At 49.7% G+C, this 26,357-nt stretch overlaps 2 protein-coding genes and 1 long non-coding RNA gene across 4 annotated transcripts in view; 2 read left to right on the forward strand and 1 right to left on the reverse strand.

Annotated features, from left to right (window-relative positions):
- The window catches only part of LOC310694277 (uncharacterized protein), a 160,976-nt gene that overhangs the window by 36,167 nt on the left and 98,452 nt on the right, over positions 1-26,357 (forward strand). The gene's annotated exons all lie outside the window — the stretch shown is intronic.
- LOC310694396 lies at positions 1,869-18,326 on the reverse strand. The gene is made up of 4 exons (XR_014519657.1): positions 18,225-18,326; positions 17,054-17,295; positions 16,053-16,121; positions 1,869-2,273 (listed from the first exon to the last, which is right to left on the reverse strand). It is a non-coding gene; the product is annotated as an uncharacterized lncRNA (long non-coding RNA).
- Positions 18,608-26,357, forward strand: part of CA14 (carbonic anhydrase 14) — a 32,973-nt gene continuing 25,223 nt past the window's right edge. For both annotated transcript variants that reach the window (XM_083477324.1, XM_083477323.1), the window contains exon 1: positions 18,608-19,050. In XM_083477324.1, coding sequence (XP_083333450.1) covers positions 18,993-19,050 — 58 coding nt within the window. In that variant the 5' untranslated portion in view covers positions 18,608-18,992. The remainder of the gene's footprint in view (positions 19,051-26,357) is intronic.

The raw sequence follows: 26,357 nt of genomic DNA on the forward strand, positions 1-26,357 counted from the left end.
TACCTTTACCTTTACCACTGTACATGGGTAGGCAACCTAAGGCCCAGGGTCTGGATCCAGCCCAATCGCCTTCCCAATCCAGCCCACAGATGGTCCGGGAATCAGCGTGTTTTTACATGAGTAGAATTTGTCCTTTTATTTAAAATGCACCTCTGGGTTATTTGTGGGGCATAGGAATTCGTTCATTCCCCCCCCCCCCAAATATAGTCCGGCTCCCCACAAGGTCTGAGGGACAGTGGACCAGCCCCCTGCTGAAAAAGTTTGCTGACCCCTGGTCCGTAGCAGTTTCTCCCAGGGATAGCTCATGCTGGGTTTGGCTTCAGGGAAATTAAGTTGTGAGATCCTGCTGAGACTTTTCTTTAAAATCCTGTGCAGCGCCTGACAGATATTTTATTTCCTTTCGCATGTTTATATGCCGCTTTTGGTCACAAGGAACCTCAATCTGGTTTATGTAAAATAAATAAATGAACAAATTCTATCATCAACACCTGCTTATTTACTTATCGTTTTATTTATATCCCTCCTTTTCTCCAAGGGGCACAAGATGGTGTTTGCGCACTTCTCCAATTCTCCATTTCACCCTCCCAACAACCGTGGGAGGTAGGCCAGGCTGAGAGGTCATACCCAGTGAGCTTCAGGGCCACATGGGGATTCGAACCCAGGTCTCTCCCAGGTCCCAGTCCAGCACTCTAACCAGTACACAATATCGACAGAGGATGCTTGATTGCCAAGAGACTCCCATCCATAGCTGTCAACTTACAGATTTGAAAATAAGGGACCAGCAGCCTCGAAAATAAGGGATCAGCAGCCAAAATAAGGGATTTTCCAAACACAGGTATGTTCAACTTCTGAGCCAAAGGCAGAAAGCCCAGCCGGGAGCCAAACGAAGCCTCAAGCGGTGGTTCCCACAGCGCAGCTACCCGGCAAAGGGGATGCAGCAAGGAAAACCACCGTCACCCCTCTGCTGGGAAGCGCTGAGCAAGGGTGAGTCCCCAGGCAACGCGGCCGATTTGATCGGCACAAGGCATGCAAGCTCCACCCCCCAGTCGTTCTTAGACTCCTTATTGGGTGAGCAACGCAGCCAAGCAACACAGTTGGAGCCTCCCTCCTCCCTGGCTGGCAGGGAGGGAGGGAGAGGAGCTGCTTCCTTTGAAACCCGGGAAATTTAAGGGACATCATCAATAAGGGACAGCAGCGGGACACGGCGCTGGGATAAGGGACTTTCCCGCCAAATAAGGGACGGTTGACAGCTATGCTCCCATCTAGTGCTGCCATGGTTTGCATAACAGAAGAAAAGACATGTACAATTTATAATGGAAAAACAAAAAAATGGCCTCGTCGCTGCGTCACAAACACCGACACCATCACAACGCCCCGTTCTGTATTGTTTTAGATGCCTCCATAAAGCTTGATTTATTTCCAGAAGTCTCCCTGGGCATATAATTCAGTTTCCTATGTTCCTTTTTTTAAAAAAAAATTACTTATTTTCTCTGTCTTTTAGTGTTTTATGCATACAGTGGTACCTCGGGTTAAGTACTTAATTCATTCCAGAGGTATGTTCTTAACCTGAAACTGTTCTTAACCTGAAGCACCACTTTAGCTAATGAAGCCTCCTGTTCTTATCCTGAAGCAAAGTTCTTAACCTGAAGCACTATTTCTGGGTTAGTGGAGTGTGTAACCTGAAGCGTATGTAACCCGAGGTACCACTGTAATTCGTTCCGGAGGTCCGTTCTTAACCTGAAACCGTTCTTAACCTGAAGCACCACTTTAGCTAATGAAGCCTCCTGTTCTCATCCTGAAGCAAAGTTCTTAACCTGAAGCACTATTTCTGGGTTACTGGAGTCTGTAACCTGAAGTGTATGTAACCCGAGGTACCACTGTATTTGCTTTTGAATTGTTTTGTGGATTTTAGCCGTATCTGAGCTACAGTTTTAAAGGCGTGTGCACTGCTTAGAGAGCTCTTAGATTGAACAGTTTAGAGATACTTGCAAATAAACAAATTTACTGTTATTATTGCTACCAGATAACTCTTTCTTGTTACTGTGTGCCAGACATTGTATCCTTGGGTGTTAGGTTGCCACTTCGTCCCCTCCCAACCCTTGAAAAAGCTGCAGAGCAGGCAGACGTCCAACAGGCGAAGCTTGGCCCAGCTTTGAAAGACTTGGGGTGCTTTTTCGGAGGTCTCCAGCAGGCATCTTCTAAGCCAGGGGTCAGCAAACTTTTTCAGCAGGAGGTCAGTCCACTGTCCCTCAGACCTTGTGGAGGGCCGGACTCTTATTTCAGAGAAAAAATATGAATGAATTCCTATGCCCCACAAATAACCCAGAGATGCATTTTAAATAAAAGGGCACATTCTACTCATGTAAAAACATGCTGATTCCCAGACCATCCGTGAGCCGGATTTAGAAGGCGATTGGGCTGGATCCGGACCCCAGGCCTTAGGTTGCCTACCCCTGCTCTAGACCATCATTCCTCCTAACAGTGAACTCAAATGGTGAGTGCTGATTCAGAAAGGGGTACTAAGCAGGGGCCTTGGAGAAACACCAGGCAGGCCCCACAAATAACCCAGAGATGCATTTTAAATAAAAGGGCACATTCTACTCATGTAAAACCATCCTGATTCCCAGACTGTCCGTGGGCCAGATTTAGAAGGCGATTGGGCCGCATCCGGCCCCCGGGCCTTAGTTTGTCTACCCATGTTCTAAATGCTCTCAGGCCTGCAACAACAGAGGGATGTTTCATAAGCCTTTTTACTGGGGAGGTGGGAAAGAGTGATGTGCTGACACAGAGCGCCAGCCCAGGGGCGGCTGCATTTGCAAAACCCCAGCTGTCGACAAGCCAGCCTCTCCAGGGCAGGGCAAAGGTTGGGCTTATGAAAGCAAAGGGAAGCCACGTGTGAGCAAACCGGTCTGTTGGGCCAGGGAGGTGACGGCGAACTGGTGAAAGTGGCCGGCCTGAGCCGTCTGGGAAAGGTTGGCACCGGGTTCAGGAAGCGCTGCTGTGCAATCTGAGCTGATTGCTGGGTGTGCTTTTTTGGGAAAGGGCCCGAGGAGGGGAGACTTGTGAAATGAGTAAAAGTTTGCTGCGAGTCTATTTCCGCCCCAGTCCCAGGTTCAGTTCCTGGCAGGATCTCCAGCTAGGGCTGGGAAAACACCATTGGCTGAAACCTTGGAGAGGTGCTGCCAGTCAGTGCTGACAATACTAAGCTTGTTGTTGTTGCTTAGTCATTTAGTCGTGTCTGACTCTTCGTGACCCCCTGGACCAGAGCACGCCAGGCCCTCCTGTCTTCCACTGCCTCCCACAGTTTGGTCAGACTCATGCTGGTAGCTTTGAGAACACTGTCCAACCATCTTGTCCTCTGTCGTCCCCTTCTCCTTGTGCCCTCCATCTTTCCCAACATCAGGGTCTTTTCCAGGGAGTCTTCTCTTCTCATGAGGTGGCCAAAGTATTGGAGCCTCAGCTTCAGGATCTGTCCTTCCAGTGAGCACTCAGGGCTGATTTCCTTCAGAATGGAGAGGTTTGATCTTCTTGCAGTCCATGGGACTCTCAAGAGTCTCCTCCAGCACCAGAATTCAAAAGCACCCATTCTTCAGCGATCAGCCTTCAGCTCTCACTTCCATACATCCCTACTGGGAAAACCAGAGCTTTAACTATACGGACATTGGTGGCAAGGTGCTGTCTCTGCTTTTAAAGATGCTGTCTAGGTTTGTCATTGCTTTCCTCCCAAGAAGCAGGCGTCTACTAAGTTAGATGGGCCAATTGCCCCGATTAAAAACCAGCACTCGGTTGAGAACCATGAGGACTAGAATCCTGCTTTATTTTAAGGGGAAGGGCTGTAGCTCAGTGGTTGAGCACCTGGATTGCAAACAGATGGCCCCAGTTTTGATCGCTGATGCGAATGTCCCCGTTTCAAATCCTAAACTCGCCACATGTTTCTTCTGCATCTTGTTATCTGAGCCACCAGAGGGCAGTGTAAACCAATGTGATTTCAGAACATAATGCACAGTTTTCAATAGCAAAGCAAAGTGTGACTCCTATCAGCCAGATCAGTGGATGGTGGTATCCAAGCTATGTTTTAATCAGAGTGAAGGTAAAGAGACCTGTTATGTACTGAGTTGAATAGGATCCAAACTGAAGCAGTCTGATTGGTCCTAGAACAATAGGATCCAAATTGCAGCAGTCTGATTAGTCCTAGAACAATAGGATTGAGAATGCAGCAGTCTGATTGGTCCTAGAACAACGCAGCAGTATGATTGGTTGGCAGGAACCACCCAATCCTGCTCCAGATAGAAGTGAATCCACAACCTGATTGGCTTACAGTAGAATTCCGGAATTAGCCAATCATGTGCAGCCCATTGTGTAAATAATGTATATAAAGCAGATACTGTGAGGGGACATTCATTCATTCCTCCTCACCACTATGAGCTGAATAAAGAGCATGAAATCACTTTGCGACTCTGAGTATATTTCACTGGCGACAAAGGTGGGATCCCGCTGAGCTGACTGCCACACACAGCACCGCAGCACCGCCACCTGCCGCAACGCTGCCTCGCACCGTGGATCCAGGCTTCAGCTCCGGGACACAAGGAACTCAGAATGGCAACCAACAGCAGCTTCTCGCCATTCAACCCAGCATCTGGAGACTGGGAAGCGTATGCCTCCCGTTTCACCTTCCTCCTAGAAGCCAAAGGGGTCACCGACGAAGAAGACGCCAAGAAGAGGGCGATATTCTTCAGCGTCTGCGGAGAGGAGACGTTTGAAATCGCCCGGGCTCTCCTTGCGCCTGAAGACGTCGCTACTGTTCTATACAAAACAATAATGGAACAGCTGAAGGGGCACTTTTCACCGCAGCCCTCAGTGGTGGCTCGTCGAAATGCCTTCTACGCAAAGCGACAAGCCCCTGGGGAAACCATAACTGGGTTTGTGACCTCTCTCCGCCAAGCCGCCCGGTTCTGCAACTTCTCAGAGCTGGAGAACATGCTTCGTGACCGCCTCGTCGGTGGCCTGAAGGATGAGAAGCTGCAACGACGCCTCTACGCCAAGAAGGACCTAACGTTCCAGGTCGCTCTGGAGGAGGCCCTGGCAACGGAAGCTGCCGAGAGGTCGACGCAAGAGGCACGGCCGAGCCTGCCATCCCAACCGAGGGTCCACCACGAAGACCTCACCGACGACTCAGGATCCGACAGGGAGGAGGTGCACCGAGTACAGCAGCGCACTCAAGCAGCGCACAGACCACAGCTGCCTCGACGAGAAGGAGGAAACTGCGCAAGCTGCGGGGAGAATCACGAGAGGAGGACCTGCCGTTTCCGCAACGCAGAGTGCAGGCAGTGCAGAAAATTGGGACACATCGCCCGGGTGTGTCGGGCTCGGCCCACCCGACACCAGGCATCAGATGACCAACCCAAGAGCCCCAGGTCCCGGGGCCCAACGCACCAAGGCAACTCGACGGAGCTCACGGACTGCCAGGTATACCAGTTGCCCCACCCCAACGTAGAGAAAATTTATGTAGAGGTACAGATAGAGGGGGCCCCATGCCGCATGGAGCTTGACACGGGTTCAACTCTATCCATAATCTCGGCAAGGACCTTAAGGAAACTGTGTCCTACTGGGGGTCCCAAACTCAGGCCGGCCCCATTCACCCTACGGGACTTCCAGAAACGTAAGGTCCCCACAATGGGGGTGGGGACCTTCAGGGTGCAATACCGAGGGCGGACGCGGCAACTGGACTTGCTTGTGGTCAAGGGCCCCTACATTAGCTTACTGGGATTGGCATGGTTTGGACCATTGGGGCTAGCTGTCACGGGGGTGAACCACACTAGCTTACAAGTGGACGTGGATGCCATATGCAAGGAATTTCCAGGGGTTTTTGACGGGAAATTGGGACAGTATACGGGCCCCCCCATTGCGCTACAGCTTGACCCCGCAGTACGACCGGTCAGGCTCAAGGCCCGCCGGGTCCCGTTCGCCTTGAAACCCCGTATAGACGAGGAATTGGACCGACTCGTGGAGCAAGGAGTGCTGGAGCCGGTGCCTAATGCCCCCTGGGAAACCCCAATCGTCACACCCGTCAAGCCTAATGGTTCAGTCCGCATCTGCGCAGACTACAAATGTACCATAAACAAGGCCCTCACGGCCCACGCATACCCAGTGCCAGTGGTCAGCCATGTCCTTGCCACCCTGGCTGGGTCGAAAATTTTTGGCAAGCTGGACTTGGCCCAAGCATATCAACAGCTGCCAGTAGATGAGGCCACAGCAGAGGCACAGACGATTGTGACGCACAGAGGAGCGTTCAGGGTAAAGCGGCTGCAATTCGGGGTCAGCGTGGCACCAGGCATATTCCAGAATCTAATGGACTCTCTCCTTAAAGGGATTCCTGGCGTCACCCCCTTCTTCGATGATGTGTTGATTGCCGGGCCCACACCAGAGGAGTTTGAGGACCGCCTCCGCACAGTTCTGCACCGTTTCCAGACGGCGGGTCTCAAGGTGAAGCGGGAAAAATGTCTACTAGGAGTGCCTCAGGTGGACTTTCTGGGATTTATGGTGGATGCAGAAGGGGTCCATCCAACTGGGGACAAGGTACGGGCCATTTGTGATGCCCCAGCACCCAAGAGCAAGACTGAACTTCAGGCCTTCTTGGGACTATTGAACTTTTACCATTCCTTCCTTCCCCACAAGGCGGCGGTAGCGGAGCCCCTACACAGACTCCTGGACAAGCGGGCCCCTTGGGTGTGGGGCCAGCGCCAGGAGGCCGCATTCCAGGCAGTCAAGGACTTGCTTGTCTCAAACTCTGTCTTGGCACACTTTGACGAGAGGCTGCCGGTGGTGCTAGCATGCGACGCCTCACCCTATGGCATTGGCGCTGTCCTGGGGCACCAACTCCCGGATGGAAGAGAGGTACCGGTGGCATACTTTTCCCAGACACTCAACGCAACCGAGCGGAACTACTCGCAAATCGACAAGGAGGGTCTGGCAATCGTGAAGGGAGTAAAAAAATTCCATGACTTCTTGTACGGGCGGCCCTTCACCGTGGTGACTGACCACAAGCCGTTGCTTGGCTTGTTTGCACCCGAAAAGCAGACCCCCCAAGTGCTGTCTCCTCGCGTCCTCAGGTGGTCAATTTTCCTTGCCAGCTACCAGTATGCACTGATTCACCGACCTGGGAAGGCGATGGGCCATGCGGACGCCCTCAGCAGGCTACCACTACCGGAAACAGGCCCCGACCCAGCACCTGCACAAGAGGTTATGACCCTGGAGCTGCTTCCCGACCGCCCCATTCAGGCACAAGAAGTTGCACACCATTCCAAGAAAGATAGGGTCATCTCCCGGGTCCTGGACTGGGTGTGGAGGGGATGGCCCAGCAGCAGCCCCGGGCCAGAATTCGCCGGCTACACAACCCGCAAACATGAACTGTCGGCCCACAAGGGGTGCCTGTTATGGGGAAGCAGGGTCGTTGTTCCCCAGCCCCTCCGCAAAAGGGTCCTCACAGCCCTACACGAGACACATCCAGGGGTAGTAAGAATGAAGGCCCTGGCCAGGAGTTATGTGTGGTGGCCGGGGATCGATGGAGAGATAGAGGCCTGGGTCAAACACTGCCAGGCCTGCCAAGAATCCCGCCCAGATCCCCCAAGGGCCCCAGTCCAGTCCTGGGAGTCCGCCCGAGCACCATGGTCACGCCTGCATGTGGATTTCGCTGGCCCCTTTCAGGGGAAAACATTCTTCATAGTGGTGGACTCCTACACCAAATGGCTGGAAGTCGCACTGGTACCGTCCACTTCCACGTCCGCAGCCATCCGGGTACTACGCAGGCTGTTTGCAACCCACGGGCTCCCTGACACTCTCGTCTCAGACAACGGGACTGCATTTACGTCAGGAGAATTCCAAACCTTCACAGCACAGAACGCCATCCGCCACATCCGTTTGGCGCCGTTCCACCCTGCCACCAATGGCCAAGCAGAACGCATGGTGCGGACCACCAAGGACACCCTCCGCCGCATGACACAAGGGGACTGGGAGTACCGCCTTGCCACATTCCTTCTAGCACAGCACAGCACCCCCAGCTCAACGACTGGCCGGAGCCCCGCTGAACTACTGATGGGTCGGCGCCTTGCAATCAGATTGGACCGCCTTCACCCCGATAGAGCTCAGGATGAAGTAGTGGTGGGGGAAGGCAGGAACCCCCGGACCTTCAGGGCCCAGGACCCAGTGTACGCAAAGAATTTTGGGGCAGGCCCAGCATGGGTACCCGCCACAGTCACCAGGGTCACTGGCCCAGTGTCGTACGAGGTGCTAACGGATGGGGGGCAATGCTGGCGCCGCCACTGCGACCAGATACGGCGACGATTCCTGGGAGAAACCCAGGAGGAGGACAGGTCAGAGGAGTCCCAAGGGAACAGCGGGGCAGTGAGGCCCATAGAGCAGGAGGGGCCAGCAGGAGAGGCAGAATCAGTAAATACAGAGAGGACCCGTGAGGCCGGAAGGACACCGGAACCAGAACCACGACTCAGCGAGCCGGTTGCACCAGACCAAACAGCCCCATCACAGCCAGTATCCTTGGAACACGAGCCAGAACCTGGAGCCCGGACCAGGGAACATTCCAGGCCGCAACGCACACGTAGGCCGCCGGCATACCTTGAGGACTATGAATGCGACCTCCCGGGCAGGACTGGAACTTAGAGGGGAGGGGTGTTATGTACTGAGTTGAATAGGATCCAAACTGAAGCAGTCTGATTGGTCCTAGAACAATAGGATCCAAATTGCAGCAGTCTGATTAGTCCTAGAACAATAGGATTGAGAATGCAGCAGTCTGATTGGTCCTAGAACAACGCAGCAGTATGATTGGTTGGCAGGAACCACCCAATCCTGCTCCAGATAGAAGTGAATCCACAACCTGATTGGCTTACAGTAGAATTCCGGAATTAGCCAATCATATGCAGCCCATTGTGTAAATAATGTATATAAAGCAGATACTGTGAGGGGACATTCATTCATTCCTCCTCACCACTATGAGCTGAATAAAGAGCATGAAATCACTTTGCGACTCTGAGTATATTTCAAGACCCCTGACCATTAGGTCCAGTCGTGGCCGACTCTGGGGTTGCAGCGCTCATCTCGCTTTATTGGCCGAGGGAGCCGGCGTACAGCTTCCGGGTCATGTGGCCAGCATGACTAAGCCACTTCTGGCAAACCAGAGCAGCGCACGGAAACGCCGTTTACCTTCCTGCCGGAGCGGTACCTATTCATCTACTTGCACTTTGATGTGCTTTCGAACTGCTAGGTTGGCAGGAGCAGGGACCGAGCAACGGGAGCTCACCCCGTCGCGGGGATTCGAACCGCTGACCTTCTGATTGGCAAGTCCTAGGCTCTGTGGTTTAGACCACAGCGCCACCTGCGTAGAGTAAAGTAGAGTAGACACGATGAAATGAATGAGCATGTGTGGCTGGGGAAACCCAGCCAGATGGGCGGGGTATAAATATATTACTATTACTATTAGTACCATTATTATTATTATTTTTATTATTATTAGGGTGATGATGGTGGTGAAGCCCTAAGCTACTGAAGGTAATGAGGCCCTTTATATGTCCAGCTTTATATGAGACAACAGATTGTCTCTGTTTTTTGTGTTGAATATATGCTATATATGCTATATGGTAATTTATGGTAATTTATGGACCTCATAGGTATCTCAAGCCATTTGCACATAACAAAATAGGTAACCCAACACTGTCGCTGTATGTAGATTTTATTTAATTTGCTTTCTATCTTGTATTTTGGAAATGTACATCCAGGGTTTTTTTTCCCCCTTTAATTTTTTTGGGGGGCCCCAAGAGAGTGGGGCCCTAAGCTACAGCTTATTTAGGTTATACGTAAATCCGGAACTGGGAGCGCCTTGAATTGAGCCTGGAAACAAACTGGCAACCAGTGCGGCTGTTTTAAGGGGGGCTTGCATGAGACCTGAACAGGGTACCCCAGCCGAGGCGGTTTTATGCCAGTGCCGCTGAATTAGCTACAACAATGCAGTGGAATGGAGCGCGAGAGGCAAGCGGTGCCGGATTTTAGCGTTGCACCGGGTGCTGCTGAAATTTGAGAACCCAAAGTCTGCCACTGACCCCGGCCAGAATTCCGGCCGCTGCATTTCGGACCGGCGTCATGTGCACACAGCCTCAAAATGCATTCGGAAACCACCAGTGTCAAACTGATATAACAGCTGTGTTTTGCCTGCAAGGGATTATCTTTTATTTTATTTATCCCCCCCAGGATAATCTTTATTTGTTTTTTAATTACATGCTATAAAGGTAAAGGTAAAGGGACCCCTGACCATTAGGTCCAGTCGTGACCGACTTTGGGGTTGCGGCGCTCATCTCGTTTTATTGGCCAAGGGAGCCGGCGTACAGCTTCTGGGTCATGTGGCCAGTATGACTAAGCCGCTTCTGGCGAACCAGAGCAGCGCACGGAAACGCCGTCTACCTTCCCGCTGGAGCGGTACCTATTTATCTACTTGCACTTTTGTGCTTTCAAATTGCTAGGTTGGCAGCAGCAGGGACCGAGCAACGGGCGCTCACCCTGTCGCAGGGATTCGAACCGCCGACCTTCTGATTGGCAAGTCCTAGGCTCTGTGGTTTAACCCAAGCACCACCCGTGTCCCCTTAATTACATACTACAATGGTGCCTCGGGTTACATATGCTTCAGGTTACATATGCTTCAGGTTACATATGCTTCAGGTTACAGACTCCGCTAACCCAGAAATAGTACCTTGGGTTAAGAACTTTGCTTCAGGATGAGAACAGAAATCATGCTCTGGTGGCGCGGCGGCAGCAGGAGGCCCCATTAGCTAAAGTGGTGCTTCAGGTTAAGAACGGACCTCCAAAACGAATTAAGTACTTAACGTGAGGTACCACTGTATACACACACATATTACATTACATTTTACATTTATACTTGCTCCTAAGAGCTGACTTCCCTCCTTCCTTCTTCTGGCTTTTTTATATCGTCTCTAAATTTTTCGCATTGTCTTTATCCATTTTGTATATTGTTCTTCTTCTTCCACTTTTGTCCATAAAATGTCTGTAAACAAATAAATATTTCTATATATACGTTTCTTGTTGTCTGTCTATATTCATTTACAAATACTGTTAGTTACATTGGTCACATTATACATTTTATTATTTTCTAGTCATATTCTTTGTATTTTCCCATTATGAGATTTATTTCTACTGGTTTCACTATTTCACCTTGTCTTTCCTATATATGACATAAATTTCCCCCATTCTTTTTGAAACGTTTCGTCGCCCTGTTGTTGAATTTCCCCCGTTAGTTTGGCTATTTCTGCGTATTCCATAACCTTCTGCTGCCACTCTTCTACTGTTCAAATTATCTTTTACGTATGAGGGCCGGGCTCGTGTTTGCCGTTTCTGGACCTGCTTATTTTTCCTGCTCATGGTAAACTTCTTTTTCCATCACTTGGAAAGAGGTAGATGGTGTGCAGGGCTGGTGCTGAGTTTCAACGCATGAAAGGCCTCTGGCTCCACTTCATCAGATAAGGAGGTGTACACAAAAAGATCCCTCACCAGAGAGAGGGATCATAGCTAGGCGAATAACTACTGGGAGCTTTTTAGGGCAAAGGATGACAACTTTCCCTCTCCTGTTATTTCTGATACTTTTAATCCCCACTCCTATGAGTTGGTGTGACATTTGGAGGGGAGAGAGGTCTCTGCCCCAAGGGAATTGCAATTTAGAAATCGACATGGGGAGAAAGCAGGGGAAGGGAACGGAGACAGGGGCAGCAGCAGAATTATTTTTGGGGGGATGGGGGATGGGGATGGAGGAACAGGAAGGTCAAAGAATATTTCTAGGTGGGTGAGCTGAGTCCCACATGTTACAAATTTTAAGAACAGCACCCATAAAAACCAGTGGCGTAGCGTGGGGGGTGCAGGGGGGCCGGCCGCACTGGGCGCAACATCTGGGGGGGGGGCGCTTGCACTCGCAGCTCTCTGCCCCCTGCTAAAATCCACGGGTTAGGGGGCGCAAATTACTTACCTTGCCCCGGGTGCTGACAACCCACGCTACGCCACTGATAAAAACATTTATTAAATACTGACTGGTTAAAAAGAGAAAAAAGGCCTGTGCAATATGAACAATGCAGACTAGGTTTGAGTGCGCCTAAAATGCAATTTTTAGGGAAAGCAACATACAGGAACTGAATGATATTAGGCAGCATTACTTTGCAAAAAAGTTGGTAAAATTGCAAGCACGTGTTTGTGTGTGCAGGCATTGGTACTGAAATGCTAATAACTTTTCATGGTTTTGAATAATAATGACTATTATTTTTAACGATTAATAAAATCGCAAACTAATTTGGTCATGTGGAGAATTGAAGTCAATAATTAAAAAGAGATTTTGAGAGAAAACGGAATTCACAGATTTGCCCGTGCCTAGACACAGTCAAAAGGTGGTTGTTATTAACTGCATTCAAACCCCACTTTTCTCTCTGAAGAATTCCAGGGGGCAAACGTGGTTCTCTCCTTTCCCTGGTCGCTACAACAACCCTGTGAGGTAGGTCAGGCTGAGAGGCAACGACTGGCCCTCCCCAAGGCCACACCCAGGGAGAGCTTCATGGCCGATTGGGAGGACTTGAACCCAGGTCCTAGCCCAGCACTCGAACACACTACACCACACCGGCTCTCGTCCCACTAAAACTCTCCCCACCCTGCCGTTCCGACAAAGGGGAGGTGGTAACCAAACGATCAAACCCCTATGTTGCAAACAAATATCAGTAATATCCAAAGGCGACACGATGACCAAGTTCAACAATGCGATGTCAATATGAACTCTTTATACAATCTACACAGAACATTGAACAATATGAAATATATGAAATTTGCACTCTCTGCAAAACCAAATAAACAGAAATCTTCTAAATCTCTGAAAGTCACAAAATATGCACTCTTGATGGATTCTCTTGAAAACCTAGAATCTACAGAAATGCTTCATAAACCCAGCTATATGGTGAATGGAACTGTATAACTGTTATGTACTGAAGTTCTCACCCTGGGCCAGCAGGGGGATACTGTAGGTAGTTATGCAAATAAGGGATCGAAAGTGACGTTCAGTGATTGGATAGTTTTAGAAAGTTGTTACAGTTACGTTGTACTGGAGCTCTATATAAGCAGGCTGGCTGAGCCCTTCAGTTCAGTTCTGTCCTGGCCTGTGAATAAACAAGAGCTGTTTGAAGAGTCAGCGGCGTAGCGTGAGTTCTCAGCACCCGGGGCAACGCAAGTAATTTGCGCCCCCTAACCCGGGGCAAGGCAAGTAATTTGCACCCCCCCTAACCCGCGAGTTGCCGCTGGCGCTGCCGCCCAAACGACGCCGCTTGCCCGGAGAAGGAGGGGGGCAGAGAGGCGAGGAAAATGCAACTGCCCAGCAGCTGCAGCAGCACCGGCAGAGGCGGGGCTGTGAAGAGGGGCTGCCTGGCGCGTCCTCCGCGGCGAGCGCTGAGAGCCGCTGCCTGCCGGGCGCCTTCAGCCCGGACGCGCGCACAGCTCGGCGGTTCCGCGAGACATGCGGCTCCGCTACAGCCTGCGCCCGAGGCTCTTCGGCGACTCTGGAGGCAGCGAGCGCGCCCCCCCCAGATGTTGCGCCCGGTGCGGCCGGCACCCTTGGCACCCCCCACGCTACGCCACTGTGAAGAGTCGCTGTGTCGTCTGATATGTTCACCCACAACTTAACAATAACAGCAATTGCTATGAGGCATTTCTGTATCCTTCTGCTGTGCTGAAGAAGAATTCCACGAAACAGGGGGGATATCCGGAATCACTGTTCACAACGTCTCCTTGCAGACCACTTTGGCAGCATTGGACGTCATAAAACAAAGCTTTACGGCTTGTTTTCACCAGATAAGAATCTGACCCAATGCTTCTCTCAGAGACCTGCATAGCCCACACAGACTTTCAGAGACCTGTAAGACACCTGTTCATTTGGTTCTAGGTTTTCAAGAGAATCCATCAAGAGTGCACATTTTGTGACTTTCAAAGATTTAGAAGATTTCTGTTCACAGTGGTACCTCGGGTTACATACGCTTCAGGTTACATACACTTCAGGTTACAGACTCCGCTAACCCAGAAATAGTGCTTCAGGTTAAGAACTTTGCTTCAGGATAAGAACAGAAATCATGCTCCGGCGGCACGGCAGCAGCAGGAGGCCCCATTAGCTAAAGTGGTGCTTCAGGTTAAGAACAGTTTCAGGTTAAGAACGGACCTCTGGAACAAATTAAGTACTTAACCCGAGGCACCACTGTATTTGGTTTTGCAGAGAGTGCCTATTTCATATATTTCATATTGTTCAATGTCCTGTGTAGATTGTATAAAGAGTTTATATTGACATCGCATTGTTGAAAGGCGAGGCGGTAGCAGGATGCTGGTAAAACTAACGGAAGGTAAGCAAACTGCTTGCGGTGTAGAAATCAGGGCACTGTGACCGTGACTCCGTTTGCAGCGGCGAAGAGCAGGCCTATGAATAGAGCAGGACTCTGGCCCGCAATGTTTGGTCTGTCAGGGAGCTGACTTGACAAGGGTACAGTTCAAATCCTGAAGAGGCCATGGCTAATGTTACAACATGACGTGTCCAGGATCCAGCCGCTGTGGCCATGCCAACATGCCTCATGGGCAGCAGAGCCTGGCGTGATTCCTACACCTCAGGAGGTCCACGCATTTATTTTTGAGAGCGCTGGTGAATCTGCCACCTCACCTTGTGCGTCTCTGTGTGAATCTCTCTGTGTGCGGAAAGGACTATCGATGGCTATCAGTCACGGAGGGCTTGTTCTGCAAGAAAGCAGGAAATGCTTCTGAATCACAGTTGGTGGAGAGTGCCGCTTTTGTGCTGAAATCTTGCTCAAGAGTTTCCCACAGGTTGGTCACTGTGAGAAGAGAATCCTGAACTAGGTGCATGCTCTAGTTATCTCCCGCTTGGACTACTGCAATGCGCTCTATGTGGGGCTGCCTTTGAAGGTGACCCAGAAACTACAACTAATCCAGAATGCGGCAGCTAGACTGGTGATTGAGGGCGGCCGCCGAGACCACATAACACCGGTCTTGAAAGACCTACATTGGCTCCTAGTACGTTTCCGAGCACAATTCAAAGTGTTGGTGCTGATCTTTAAAGCCCTAAATGACCTCAGTCCAGTATACCTGAAGGAGCGTCTCCACCCCCATCATTCTGCCTGGACGCTGAGGTCCAGCGCTGAGGGCCTTCTGGCGGTTCCCTCATTGCGAGAAGCAAAGCTACAGGGAACCAGGCAGAGGGCCTTCTCGGTAGTGGCGCCCGCCCTGTGGAACGCCGTCCCATCAGATGTCAAAGCGATAAACTACTACCTGACATTCAGAAGACATCTTAAGGCAGCCGTGTTCGGGGAAGTTTTTAATGTGTGACATTTTAGTGTTTTTTTGGTCTCTGTGGAAGCCGTCCAGAGTGGCTGGGGAAACCCAGCCAGATGGGCAGGGTACAAATAATAAATTATTATTATTATTATTATTATTATTATTATTATTATTATTATTATTATTAGGTGTGCCCCCGATGGAGGTAAATATATTTAGCTCACCCGTATGGAGTACAGTGGATGCTCGGGTTGTGAATGTGATCCGTGCAGGATGCATGTTCGCAACCCGTGTCTGCGCATGTGTGGGTTGCGATTTGGTGCTTCTGCACATGCACAAAGCGCAATTTAGTGCTTCTGCGCATGTGTGACCGCTGAAACCTGGAAGTAACCCATTCCAGTACTTCCAGGTTTTGGCAGGTCCGCAACCTGATAAAACGCAACCTGAAGCAGCTGTAACCCGAGGTATGACTGTAATTAATAAAAGAATTGGTTGGACACCTAGATTGGTCTTAGCACAATCTCCTGTGGGAGAGAGCCCCGTGCAGATTTTAAAACAATCATAATGCCAGGCAGGGGAATAATAGGCTGTTAGATGCTTTTATATACCCCAATTAGCTTGCTTGCGTGCTTCCCTCATCTCAATGAACCGACCACACTATTAAGTAAGTTTAAAAGTTTTACTTGCAAAATCCAAAGGTCTGGTTCATGTATCATTCCACGTGGCAGCAAGGAGAACACAGGTAGAATACTCTTGGCTACAAAATACAGAAAGATAGTTTCAAGATCAGACATGTCCTTCCTGGTATGTTACATGGCACAAAGAAGAATAAGGAAAGGAGATTCACTTCCTCCCTCACTGGAGGCGAGGGGTGTGTGACCTAACTGAGTCTAGCAATGCAGCTCTGTGGTCTTAACCCTTTCGTGCCTTAACTAGCTCTATGCTTGCAAATTATGTTTAACTGCAATTTCCCACACCCCTTTGGCCTGAACCAGCCGCAGGGGAGTCCTTCCGTTCTTAAGAAGCCCACAAGAAGGGCGAGGTGTCGAACTGCCCTCTCCTGCTATTGCTAACTCACAACTAATATTCAAAGCAAGGCTGCCTCTGATCATGAGGGTAGCATTGGCCTTCCAGAAAGGGATTACTGGATTGCTCCCAGAAAAGGTAAAACCCAGATTAAATGCAAAGGGGGGGGGGGAGGCTGGAGTTTCGATGCAAGCAAGGTGGCACATGATTGCTACAAATACACTTTCACACATGGGGAGCCCCCCCCCCACCTCATAAATAGATGCCAGTCTGGAAGCCTTCAAAGGAATGGGAAGATTTATTTAGGAGTCAACACTCAAATCAGTGGAATTTAAAAACGCTTAAGGGTTGCAATCTCGTGCATGCTTACTTGGGCAGAGTAAATCCCTCTCAAGCTAAGCAGCCACTGATTGCCTTACCCTCTCCAAATTTCTCCGATTCCCCTTTTTAAAGCCATCTAATTTGATGATTTCCTGCAGCAAGGAGTTCCACAGTTTGGCCCCACGAAGGAGCACGTTTGTTTGTTTGTTTGTTTACCACCCATGTAGCTAAGTATTTCGGGTGGTTTGCAAACGTCGATATTTGCAACCCCAACTGCGAAAGCAGTTAAACTTGAAAATAAATAAAAGCATCTGTGTCAGAGTGCAATGCTAGCCACCTTAATCCTCCTTACGCTCCCTTCAGATATTCATTTTGAAGACTGATGCTCCTCGCAGAGGTCCAGAAGGGGCTGACATCCGTCCTGGACACATTGCCGAGGCCGACAAACAGCTTTGAGAAGTCTCCCACAGCCTCTGTTTTTGGCTGGACTCCACATTGCGTTCTTCTTTGGTCATCTTCGCTGCCTTCCAGGCCTCCGGAGAGCCAAATCGAGGGAGAGCCTCGTGGTACAACAGATGCCTTAAAAGAAAAAAGCAAGTACATTTGAGCATCCATAAGCTTTTGTGGACCAGACGCCACTTTGCCAGAGTCCGGGTTTTAGTTCTGCGTTGTGTAAGAATGCAGGAAGCTGTTGGCTGACATCAACAATGTGTCCGGGACCAATTGTTCCATCTAGCATTACCAGCACTGACTGGCAGCAGAGGCTCTCCAGGCTTTGGGGCAGGAGACCTTCCCTGCCCTACCGGGAAAAGCCACTGGCGATTGAACCTGGCCCCTTCTGCATGCAGGGCAGGTGCACTCTCAACATCTTCCTGCAAAAGTAAGAGTCTAGTCCTCATGGTTTTGATTTGAGAAGAAGGTAAAAAGGTAAAGGGACCTCTGACCATTAGGTCTAGTTGTGACCGACTCTGGGGTTGTGGCGCTCATCTCGCTTTATTGGCCGAGGGAGCCGGCGTACAGCTTCCGGGTCATGTGGCCAGCAGGACTAAGCCGCTTCTGGCGAACCAGAGCAGCGCACGGAAACGCCGTTTACCTTCCCGCCAGAGTGGTACCTATTTATCTACTTGCACTTGGACGTGCTTTTGAACTGCTAGGTTGGCAGAAGCAAGGACTGAGCAACGGGAGCTCACCCCGTCGCAGGGATTCGAACCGCCGACCTTCTGATCGGCAAGTCCTAGGCTCTGTGGTTTAACCCACAGCGCCACCTGCGTCCCTTGAGAAGAAGGTAAGAAGATGCTTTTCACCAAATCAGACCCTGGGCTCCATCAGGCTTGGGCTTTCTGCATGCAAATCAGTTGCTCCCTACCACCGCCAAACCCCGACCCTCGGACCCTCGACCGTAACGCCACGTGGCAGATAGTAACTGGCCAATTTCCTCTAGGCGGAGTGACTCTGCCCTTTAACTCAGACGGCTGAGGCACAGAGTCAGGGATCTGTAGGGCACTGACCTTTTCAATAGAGGGTGCCCCATATCTCGGGGACGAGGGAGACGGTGACAACTGGAACCTTTGCACTCCAGGGCATTCTGTGCATGCTCAGTGGAACCCTTGCCTTCATTGTGACATCAGAGGCGTCCTAACAGGCTCCTGGTGCAGGCAAACGAGTCCCTGGCCTCAGACCCTCTTTTGCCATTTTATAATCACCGCCAGAACCGTCCCTTTCCCACGTCCCCCACTCCAGCCCGTCTCCTCTGTTAGCACCAGCGGATCAAAGCGGACGGCCTCTTGCAGAGGGACTTGGCTGGCACAGGCCTGAACAGCGGCCAAATTCCAGCCCCCCCTTCCCTCGTCCCCTTTCTCTCTCTCTCTCTCTCGCCTTGTCCAAACACCGTTGGGACTCCACAGACTTCTGTGGACGACGTATTTAAGGAGCAGGGACCTCGGGTGCCGGACAAACTCCCTCTGTCGCTCAGAGCTACCTTAAAAACAAAATTTAAAAAGTCCAGGGTTTTTTTTGTGGTTGGCAAAGTGGCTCCGATGACTCCCTGGGAGAGGACAAGGTAAAAAGGCAAAAGAAGACAGATCTCATTCGTGGTGACCTGGACATCCATCTGAACCCAATCTGTTTCGGGGAATCTGAGTATACCTTTGCGCAGACTGAGAAGCCACAGTGGAAGGAAGCATAAAAAGGCAATTATTATTATTATTATTTGGACCAGAGAACATCCATCTATTTTTTAAAAAAATCCTCATCCACCTGTCATCTGCCATTCCAAGATGCTCCTTGCTGTTCTCTTCCTGCAAGTTTTGCCCCAAGCTTGGACTGGGAGCGGCGGTAAGTCTTCACCTTGATAATTTCTGCTCTTTTGCCGCCGGGTGGATTTCCCCTCCGTTGGGACGAGGTGCAGTTGAACCCCTTGTTGTCAACCGTTTGTGGGTGGCTAGAGCATGATTCTCCCCCAAATAAACAGAGCAGCCTGACTCTTTTTGCACAAACAAACAAACCCCCAAGTGATCAGCGTTCGGACGGAATCGACGGCTACTTCCTCTGCTGCAGACGTGCCCCTGAAGGGCATCTGCAAAGACTTTGCTCACATTCCAGAGCCAGTGTGGCTTAGTGGTTAGAGTGTTGGGCTAGGACCCGGGAGAGCAGGGTTCGAATCTCCACTTGGCCCTGAAGTTCACTGAGTGACCTCAGCCTAACCAATCTCGCAGGGTTGTGGGAATTAAATGAAGACTAGGACCTGGGGGAGACCAGGGTTCGAAGCCCCAGTAGGCTACTGGGTGTTTGCCTGGGCAGACACTGCCTCTCTCAGCTCAGCCTCCCTCGCAGGGTTGTTGTGCAGATAATAATAATAATAGTAATAATAATAATAGTAGTAGTAATAATAATAATAATAATAATAATAATAATAATAATAATAATAATTTATTATTTATACCCCTCCCATCTGGTTGGGTTTCCCCAGCCACTCTGGGCGGCTTCCAACAAAACACTAAAATACAATAACCTATTAAACATTAAAAGCTTCCCTAAACAGGGCTACCTTCAGATGTCTTCTAAAAGTTTGGTAGTTATTTTTCTCTTTGACATCTGGTGGGAGGGAGTTCCACAGGGCGGGATAAAATAGAGAAGTATGTAAGCCACCGTGAGCTCCTTGAAGGAGAGGTGGAATACAAATGTAAGTCGTCGTCGTCATCATCATCATCGTAATAATAATAATAATAATAATAATAATAATAATAATAATAATAATTCATTTAGACCAGAGCTAAGAAATGTCTTATAGAACAACATATACTTTGCTATTCCTGACCTGGCACAGGGGAGGAATTTGGCCTTTGCTTCCTGCATGACGCGTCCCAAGACAGTACAGGAACACAACTATCGTTTGACATTGCCCTTCTCTGAATTTTGCAATGCAGCTGTACAACAAACCAGCCAACCCAAAAAAGTGAAAAAATGCGTACTTTTTTTTGGGGGGGGGTGAAGTGTCCACAAAGTGCATGCATTAGCCAGAGGAGTCTACAAAATCATGTCAGCAGAAACTACATGTCAAAAGGTGTGCTTTTTTTTTTAGTGCAAAAAATATGCACAAAAATGCTGGTGAATTTTCGCAAGGGCTTAAGAAACAAAACTAATGTGGGCACATGCAAGCGTGTGACGAACTGAATTTAGGACTGGGGAAAGGAGTAACTCCTCTGGCAGACTAATCCATTGCGATCTGCAACCTCTACAAAACGTTATTTTTCTTACTTACAGTAATAATAAATATTACTAGTTATTATTATCTGTGTTTATTATTTACTATAAATGATTATTAATTACTAGTGATTGTAAGATATTATTAAGAATTCATCAATATTAGTTATTTCAGTTATTATTGTTGATAATAATACCAGGTCATCATCACCATTATTTCTTGCCTACTCTTCTCCATCCAATTGCAGGGCAGGTTACAGCAATTTAGAATTCAATACAGTCGTACCTTGGGTCCCAAATGCCTTGCGAGTTGAATGTTTTGGCTCCCGAACGCTGCAAACCCAGAAATGATTGTTCCAGTTTGCAAATGTTCTTTGGAACCTGAACGTCCGATGGGGCTTCCACAGCTTCTGATTGACTGTAGGAGCTTCCTGCAGCCAATCGGAAGCTGCGCCTTGGTTTCCGAACGTTTTGGAAGTCGAACGGACTTCCGGAACGGATTCCATTCGACTTCCGAGGTACCACTGCATTGAAAGCAGTTGAAGGACTAGGGTGGATCCTGTAAATGTCTATCTCAGGTGTCAAAGGGCAGGGCAAAGAGGTGTGTGACAACAAACAACAACAACAACAACAACAACAACAACAACAACAACAACAACAACAACAACAACAACACGTCCCTGCCTTCCAGCCTCCTAGGCAAAACTCTCAAGGAGTCAAGAGAGGATAATGACTCAAAATCTGAGGAGTGGACATCCCACACTCTACCTAAAAGAACAGGGAGTGGTTTGTTTATTTGGAATTGTCCACACCTTTGCACCCAGGTGATGATGATGATGATGCCGAGAATAATACTAATACTAATACTAATACTAATACTAATACTAATACTAATACTACTAATAATACTAATAATACTAATACTAATACTAATACTAATACTAATACTAATACTAATACTAATACATTAGGAGGAAATAGTGGAGAATAATCCAAATGCGATTTTGGTTTTAAACGCAGTGTAAGGAGTCTCTTATAGGGATGCGGGTGGCGCTGTGGGTTAAACCACAGAGCCTAGGACTCGCTGATCAGAAGGTCGGCGGTTCAAATCCCCACGACGGGGTGAGCTCCCATTGCTCGGTCCCTGCTCCTGCCAACCTAGCAGTCCGAAAGCACGAAGTGCAAGTAGATAAATAGGTACCGCTCCGGCAGGAAGGTAAACGGCGTTTCCATGCGCTGCTCTGGTGCGCCAGAAGCGGCTTAGTCATGCTGGCCACACGACCCAGAAGCTGTACGCCGGCTCCCTCGGCCAGTAAAGTGAGATGAGCACCGCAGTCCCAGAGTCGTCTGCGACTGGACCTAATGGTCAGGGGTCCCTTTACCTTTAAGGTAGTCTCTATGGGAGTATATTGTATTTTTAGGGGAGTTTTTAGGGGGCTAACCAGGCTGGGATAGCTGGGATAGCAGGCTTGTTGGTTTTTGAATGTCTGATGTAGATTTTTTCAATTTCGTTGTTCTGTATGGGACAATGACAATAAAGATGATCGTATCGAATACCGTGAAATACCGTGAAATAAAAAGAAAGAAAACGCCAAAGCAGAGCTCTGACGAAGCAGAGCAGATAACTTATTCGGAAGAAATATGCTTCCACGTAGAATAGCCGTGGTCAGAAAATAAAGGCTTTCGAGGCCTGCAGAATGCTGCCTGGTACACAGGAACATCAGAAACTGGCTTGGACCGAGAGACCCTTGGTCTACCTAGCTCAATACTGCCTACACGGGCCAGCAGAGGCTCTGCAGGGTTTCAGGCTTAGATGCTGGGGATCAAACCTGGAAACTCCCGCTTGGGGCTCTCTCGCTGGACTATTGCGCAGGAGAGAAAGCAAGGTGCTAGCAAACAGACAACTGATTTAAAGAGGAAGAGACGGAGATGCTTCTCACCACGTCGGCCCTTGGGTCCTTTTCACTCAGTCTTGTCTGTATCTCTCCAGCATCTCTCCAGGGTTCCTCAGTGTTTCTCAACCTGTGGGTCCCCAGATGTTGGACTACAACTCCCATCATGCCTAGCCAGCATAACCAGTGGTCAGGGATGATGGGAGTTGTAGTCCAACAACATCTGGGGACCCACAGGTTGAGAAACACTGGCTTTACAGGAAGGGACCCCCCCCCAGCCCTAACTGGACAGACCTGTCCGAAATGTAAGAGGGTTGTGGTCAAGAGGAGATTGAGAGCGAGAGGCAGATATTTTTCTTTAAACCATCTTCAAAGGCATATCCATTTTGCACAGATCCAAGCACTGTTTTTCGCCGCTGAAGCACAACAAGCGGCAATTCGGGTGGATAGCCGTTTACTCTGGTTCAGTGGCAAAGAGCACGATTTCACGGGGAAACCTCTGGGGCAAAAATAGGGTTCTCAGACACAGAAGCATGAATGGCGCATGGAAAGTGTGCTTAAGCTCTGCACGTGTTTGCATTTCTCAGAGGTCTTAGCCGGACATCCTCCAGGTGAGAAACTATTGTGGAGAAAACTAGCACAACATCCTGTTCTCTTGACATGACAGATGTCTGCAAAACTGGGCCTGGCATGGTGAAAGTGGATAGAATAATCGAATCATAGAACTGTAGAGGTGGGCGGGACCCTGAGGGTCATCTAGTCCAAGCCCCCTGCCATGCAGGAATCTTTTGCCCGACGCAGGACTTGAACCCGTGACTCTAAGATTAAGAGCCTCGTGCTCTACCAACCGAGCTATGGCAGGACAGAAAAAGGTTTTCCCCTCCTTTCCTAACACTAGAACTCTGGGCGTTCAGTGAAGCTGAATGTTGGAAGGTTCAGGGCAGATGGAAAGAAACTACGGAACTCCCTGCCACAGGCCACCAACTTCGATGCTTTCCAAAGCAGATTGGGAAATTCACAGAGGAGGAGAAGCCGATCGATGGCTACTAGCCAGGATGGCTATGCTTAGCTGCCACAGTCGGAGGGAGCAGGGGCGGAGGAAGGGGGGCAGTGGGGAGCAGGCCGCCCCGGGTGTCAGCACTGAGGGGGGGTGACAAAATGGCGGCCGGCACTCACTGCGGGGCCTGCAGCGTGCCTGAGCCACGCATCTCTCCTGGGAGTGAAGCGGTGACTTGGGCGCCCGCTGCCCCAATAATATATATATATATATATATATATATATATATATATATATATCCCGCCCTCCCCAGCCAAAGCCAGGCTCAGAGCGGCTAACAACAGTAAAAACAGCACAGTTTACATAAAATCACAGTCAATTAATTGAAATACATTCTGAAATCAATTCATTCTAAAATCAATTCAGAATCAAATTAATGGCAACCATTGGGCTAGAGTTCTATGAGGATTACAGAAGGAGAGAGGGGGTCAGACTGTGACTTGGCCAAAGGCCTGGTGGAACAGCTCCATCTTGCAGGCCCTGCGGAAAGATGTCAAGTCCCGCAGGGCCCTGGTCTCTTGGGACATCGAGCGTTCCACCAAGTCGGGGCCAGTACTGAAAAGGCCGTGGCCCTAGTTGAGACCAATCTAACCACCTTGCGACTTGGGACCTCCAAAGTGTTGTCATTTGTGGACCTTAAGGTCCTCCGCGGGGCATACCATGGGACATCCTGCTCCGGCTGCCCCCAGTACGTTTCCAAGCACAATTCAAAGTGTTGGTGTTAACCTTTAAAGCCCTGAACCAGGGGTCTGCAACCTTTAAGACAAAAAGAGCCACTTGGACCCATTTCCGAAGGAAAAAAAACTGGGAGCCGCAAAACCATTGCAACATTTAAAACAAATATATATCCGGAGCCGCAATCTGATAGCGGGCGGGAAGGTGACGTCGGGACGGTGCATGACTAACGCACGCACCGCCCCCATGCGACGTCACAGCCAGTACAGTGCCCGCCACAGTGGGGAGTGTCGGGGTGCACAATGTGCCACCTCCCCTCGCTAGTATCTGCCCCGGAGCCGCGGCAAAGGTGTAAAAGAGCCACATGCGGCTCCGGAGCCACGGGTTGCAGACCCCTGCCCTAAACGGCCTCGGTCCAGTATACCTGAAGGAGCGTCTCCACCCCCATCGTTCTGCCCGGACACTGAGGTCCAGCACCGAGGGCCTTCTGGCGGTTCCCTCCCTGTGAGAAGCCAAGTTACAGGGAACCAGGCAGAGGGCCTTCTTGGTAGTGGCGCCCGCCCTGTGGAACGCCCTCCCACCAGGTGTGAAAGAGAAGAACAACTACCAGACTTTTAGAAGACATCTGAAGGCAGCCCTGTTTAGGGAGGCTTTTAATGTTTGATGTATTACGGTATTTTAATATTCTGTTGGAAGCCTCCCAGAGTGGCTGGGGAAACCCAGCCAGGTGGGCGGGATATAAATAATAAATTATTATTATTATTATTATTATTAGCCCTGCCTCTGGGTGCAGGGCACGCGCACCACCCCAGGCACCCGATCAACTTGCTCCTCTGCTGTGAGGGAACAATGCTTCTGAATCTCAGTTTCTGGAAACCTCAGGAGGAGAGATTGATCTTGTATCCTGTTTGCTGGTTTCCCCACATGCCTCTGTGAGACCAGGGTGCTGGACTGGGCGGGCCGGATCGAGCGGGCTCTTCTTATTTCCACAAGAAATCCCTCAAAAAATAACTTCCCAGCTCCCTTTGTCTGTCAAGACCCAGTCTCAGCTTCCTGGCCCCTGCCCAGCCCATGGCAGCGTCCCAGACACTGACTCAGCAGCCGCAGGGAGCTTCCTTGCCTGACGGAGAGATGGATCATTGCCCTTATCCCCTCCAGCTCTTTTTATGTTCTCATGACAAAATTCAGCCTGGTGCCCGCATTGAAGTCTTTCAGGAACGTGCGACGGAAGCCATTGGCTCTTCTGACGTCCTTATGGAACCTCCAGGTCCAGAGACAGTCTATCTTGATTCTTTGGTTCTTTGGGGGTCATTTGGCCAGTGTGAGAACAGGACGCTGGACTAGACGGGCCGTTGGCCTGATCCAGGAGACTCTTCCTATGGTCTTATGGAGTAAAGGAGTGGACTTCATCATGTTGGCGGGCATTTATACACATAGCACACGGGTGTAGAGAGAGGGAGAGGAAATGTAAATAGCGAGGCTAGATAACGCCCCCCCAAAACACAACCTGTTGTTGATGATGATGATAATAAAAATAAAATTTTTATTTATACCCCGCCCTCCCCGGCCAGGGCTCAGGGCTGGGCTCAGGGCGGCTAATACCAATAAAATCATAATGGGGGAACGGGACCAATTTAAAATACACGTTAAAATGCAATTTAAAATGCAGCCTCATTTTAAAAGTAGCCTATATATATATATCCCCTATAAAGCTCAAATGCAGAGTGACCATTTACAGCAGCGGACATTGGCGCTAACATAACCATCCTGTTAATGTCCATCTGTTAGAGGTGGGAGGAAAAAAACCTGTTGTCTTGATTTGGGCCTAGATTAATAGATTCAAACTTCCTGGTAGTTTGGCAGTTTCAGACTGAAAGCAAAGGCAGCAAAGCTGGGGATTCACGCAACCGACAAGGCGAGTTTGAGGCATGTGAATGTGCGAACTTCCAGGTGGCGCAAGGCTCTTCTTGGCTGTGGTTGCTTTGCTCTGGCTGGAGCAGCCACTGGCCGCATTGGCTACAGCCTCCTTCCACTGTCGGAGGCCAAATGTTTTTAAAACAGGCCTGTCAGGGTTCTTCCGCTGCGATTCCTGCATTGCAGGGGGTTGGACGAATGACGTTCCACCTCTATAGTTCTATGGTTCGGTTGGCATTCTTATGCTGTGACAGAAAAGATTTGAATACAAGGTCACAGAAATAGAATCAAAGAATTGTAGAATTGGGACCCCACGGGGTCATCTAGTCCAACCCCCTTCAATGCAGGAATTTCAGCTAAAGCATCCATGACAGTTGGCCTTCCAGCCTCTGCTTAAAAAC

Source organism: Podarcis liolepis (genome assembly GCF_965112155.1).
Source record: "Podarcis liolepis genome assembly, chromosome: 15".
NCBI lineage: Eukaryota > Metazoa > Chordata > Lepidosauria > Squamata > Lacertidae > Podarcis > Podarcis liolepis.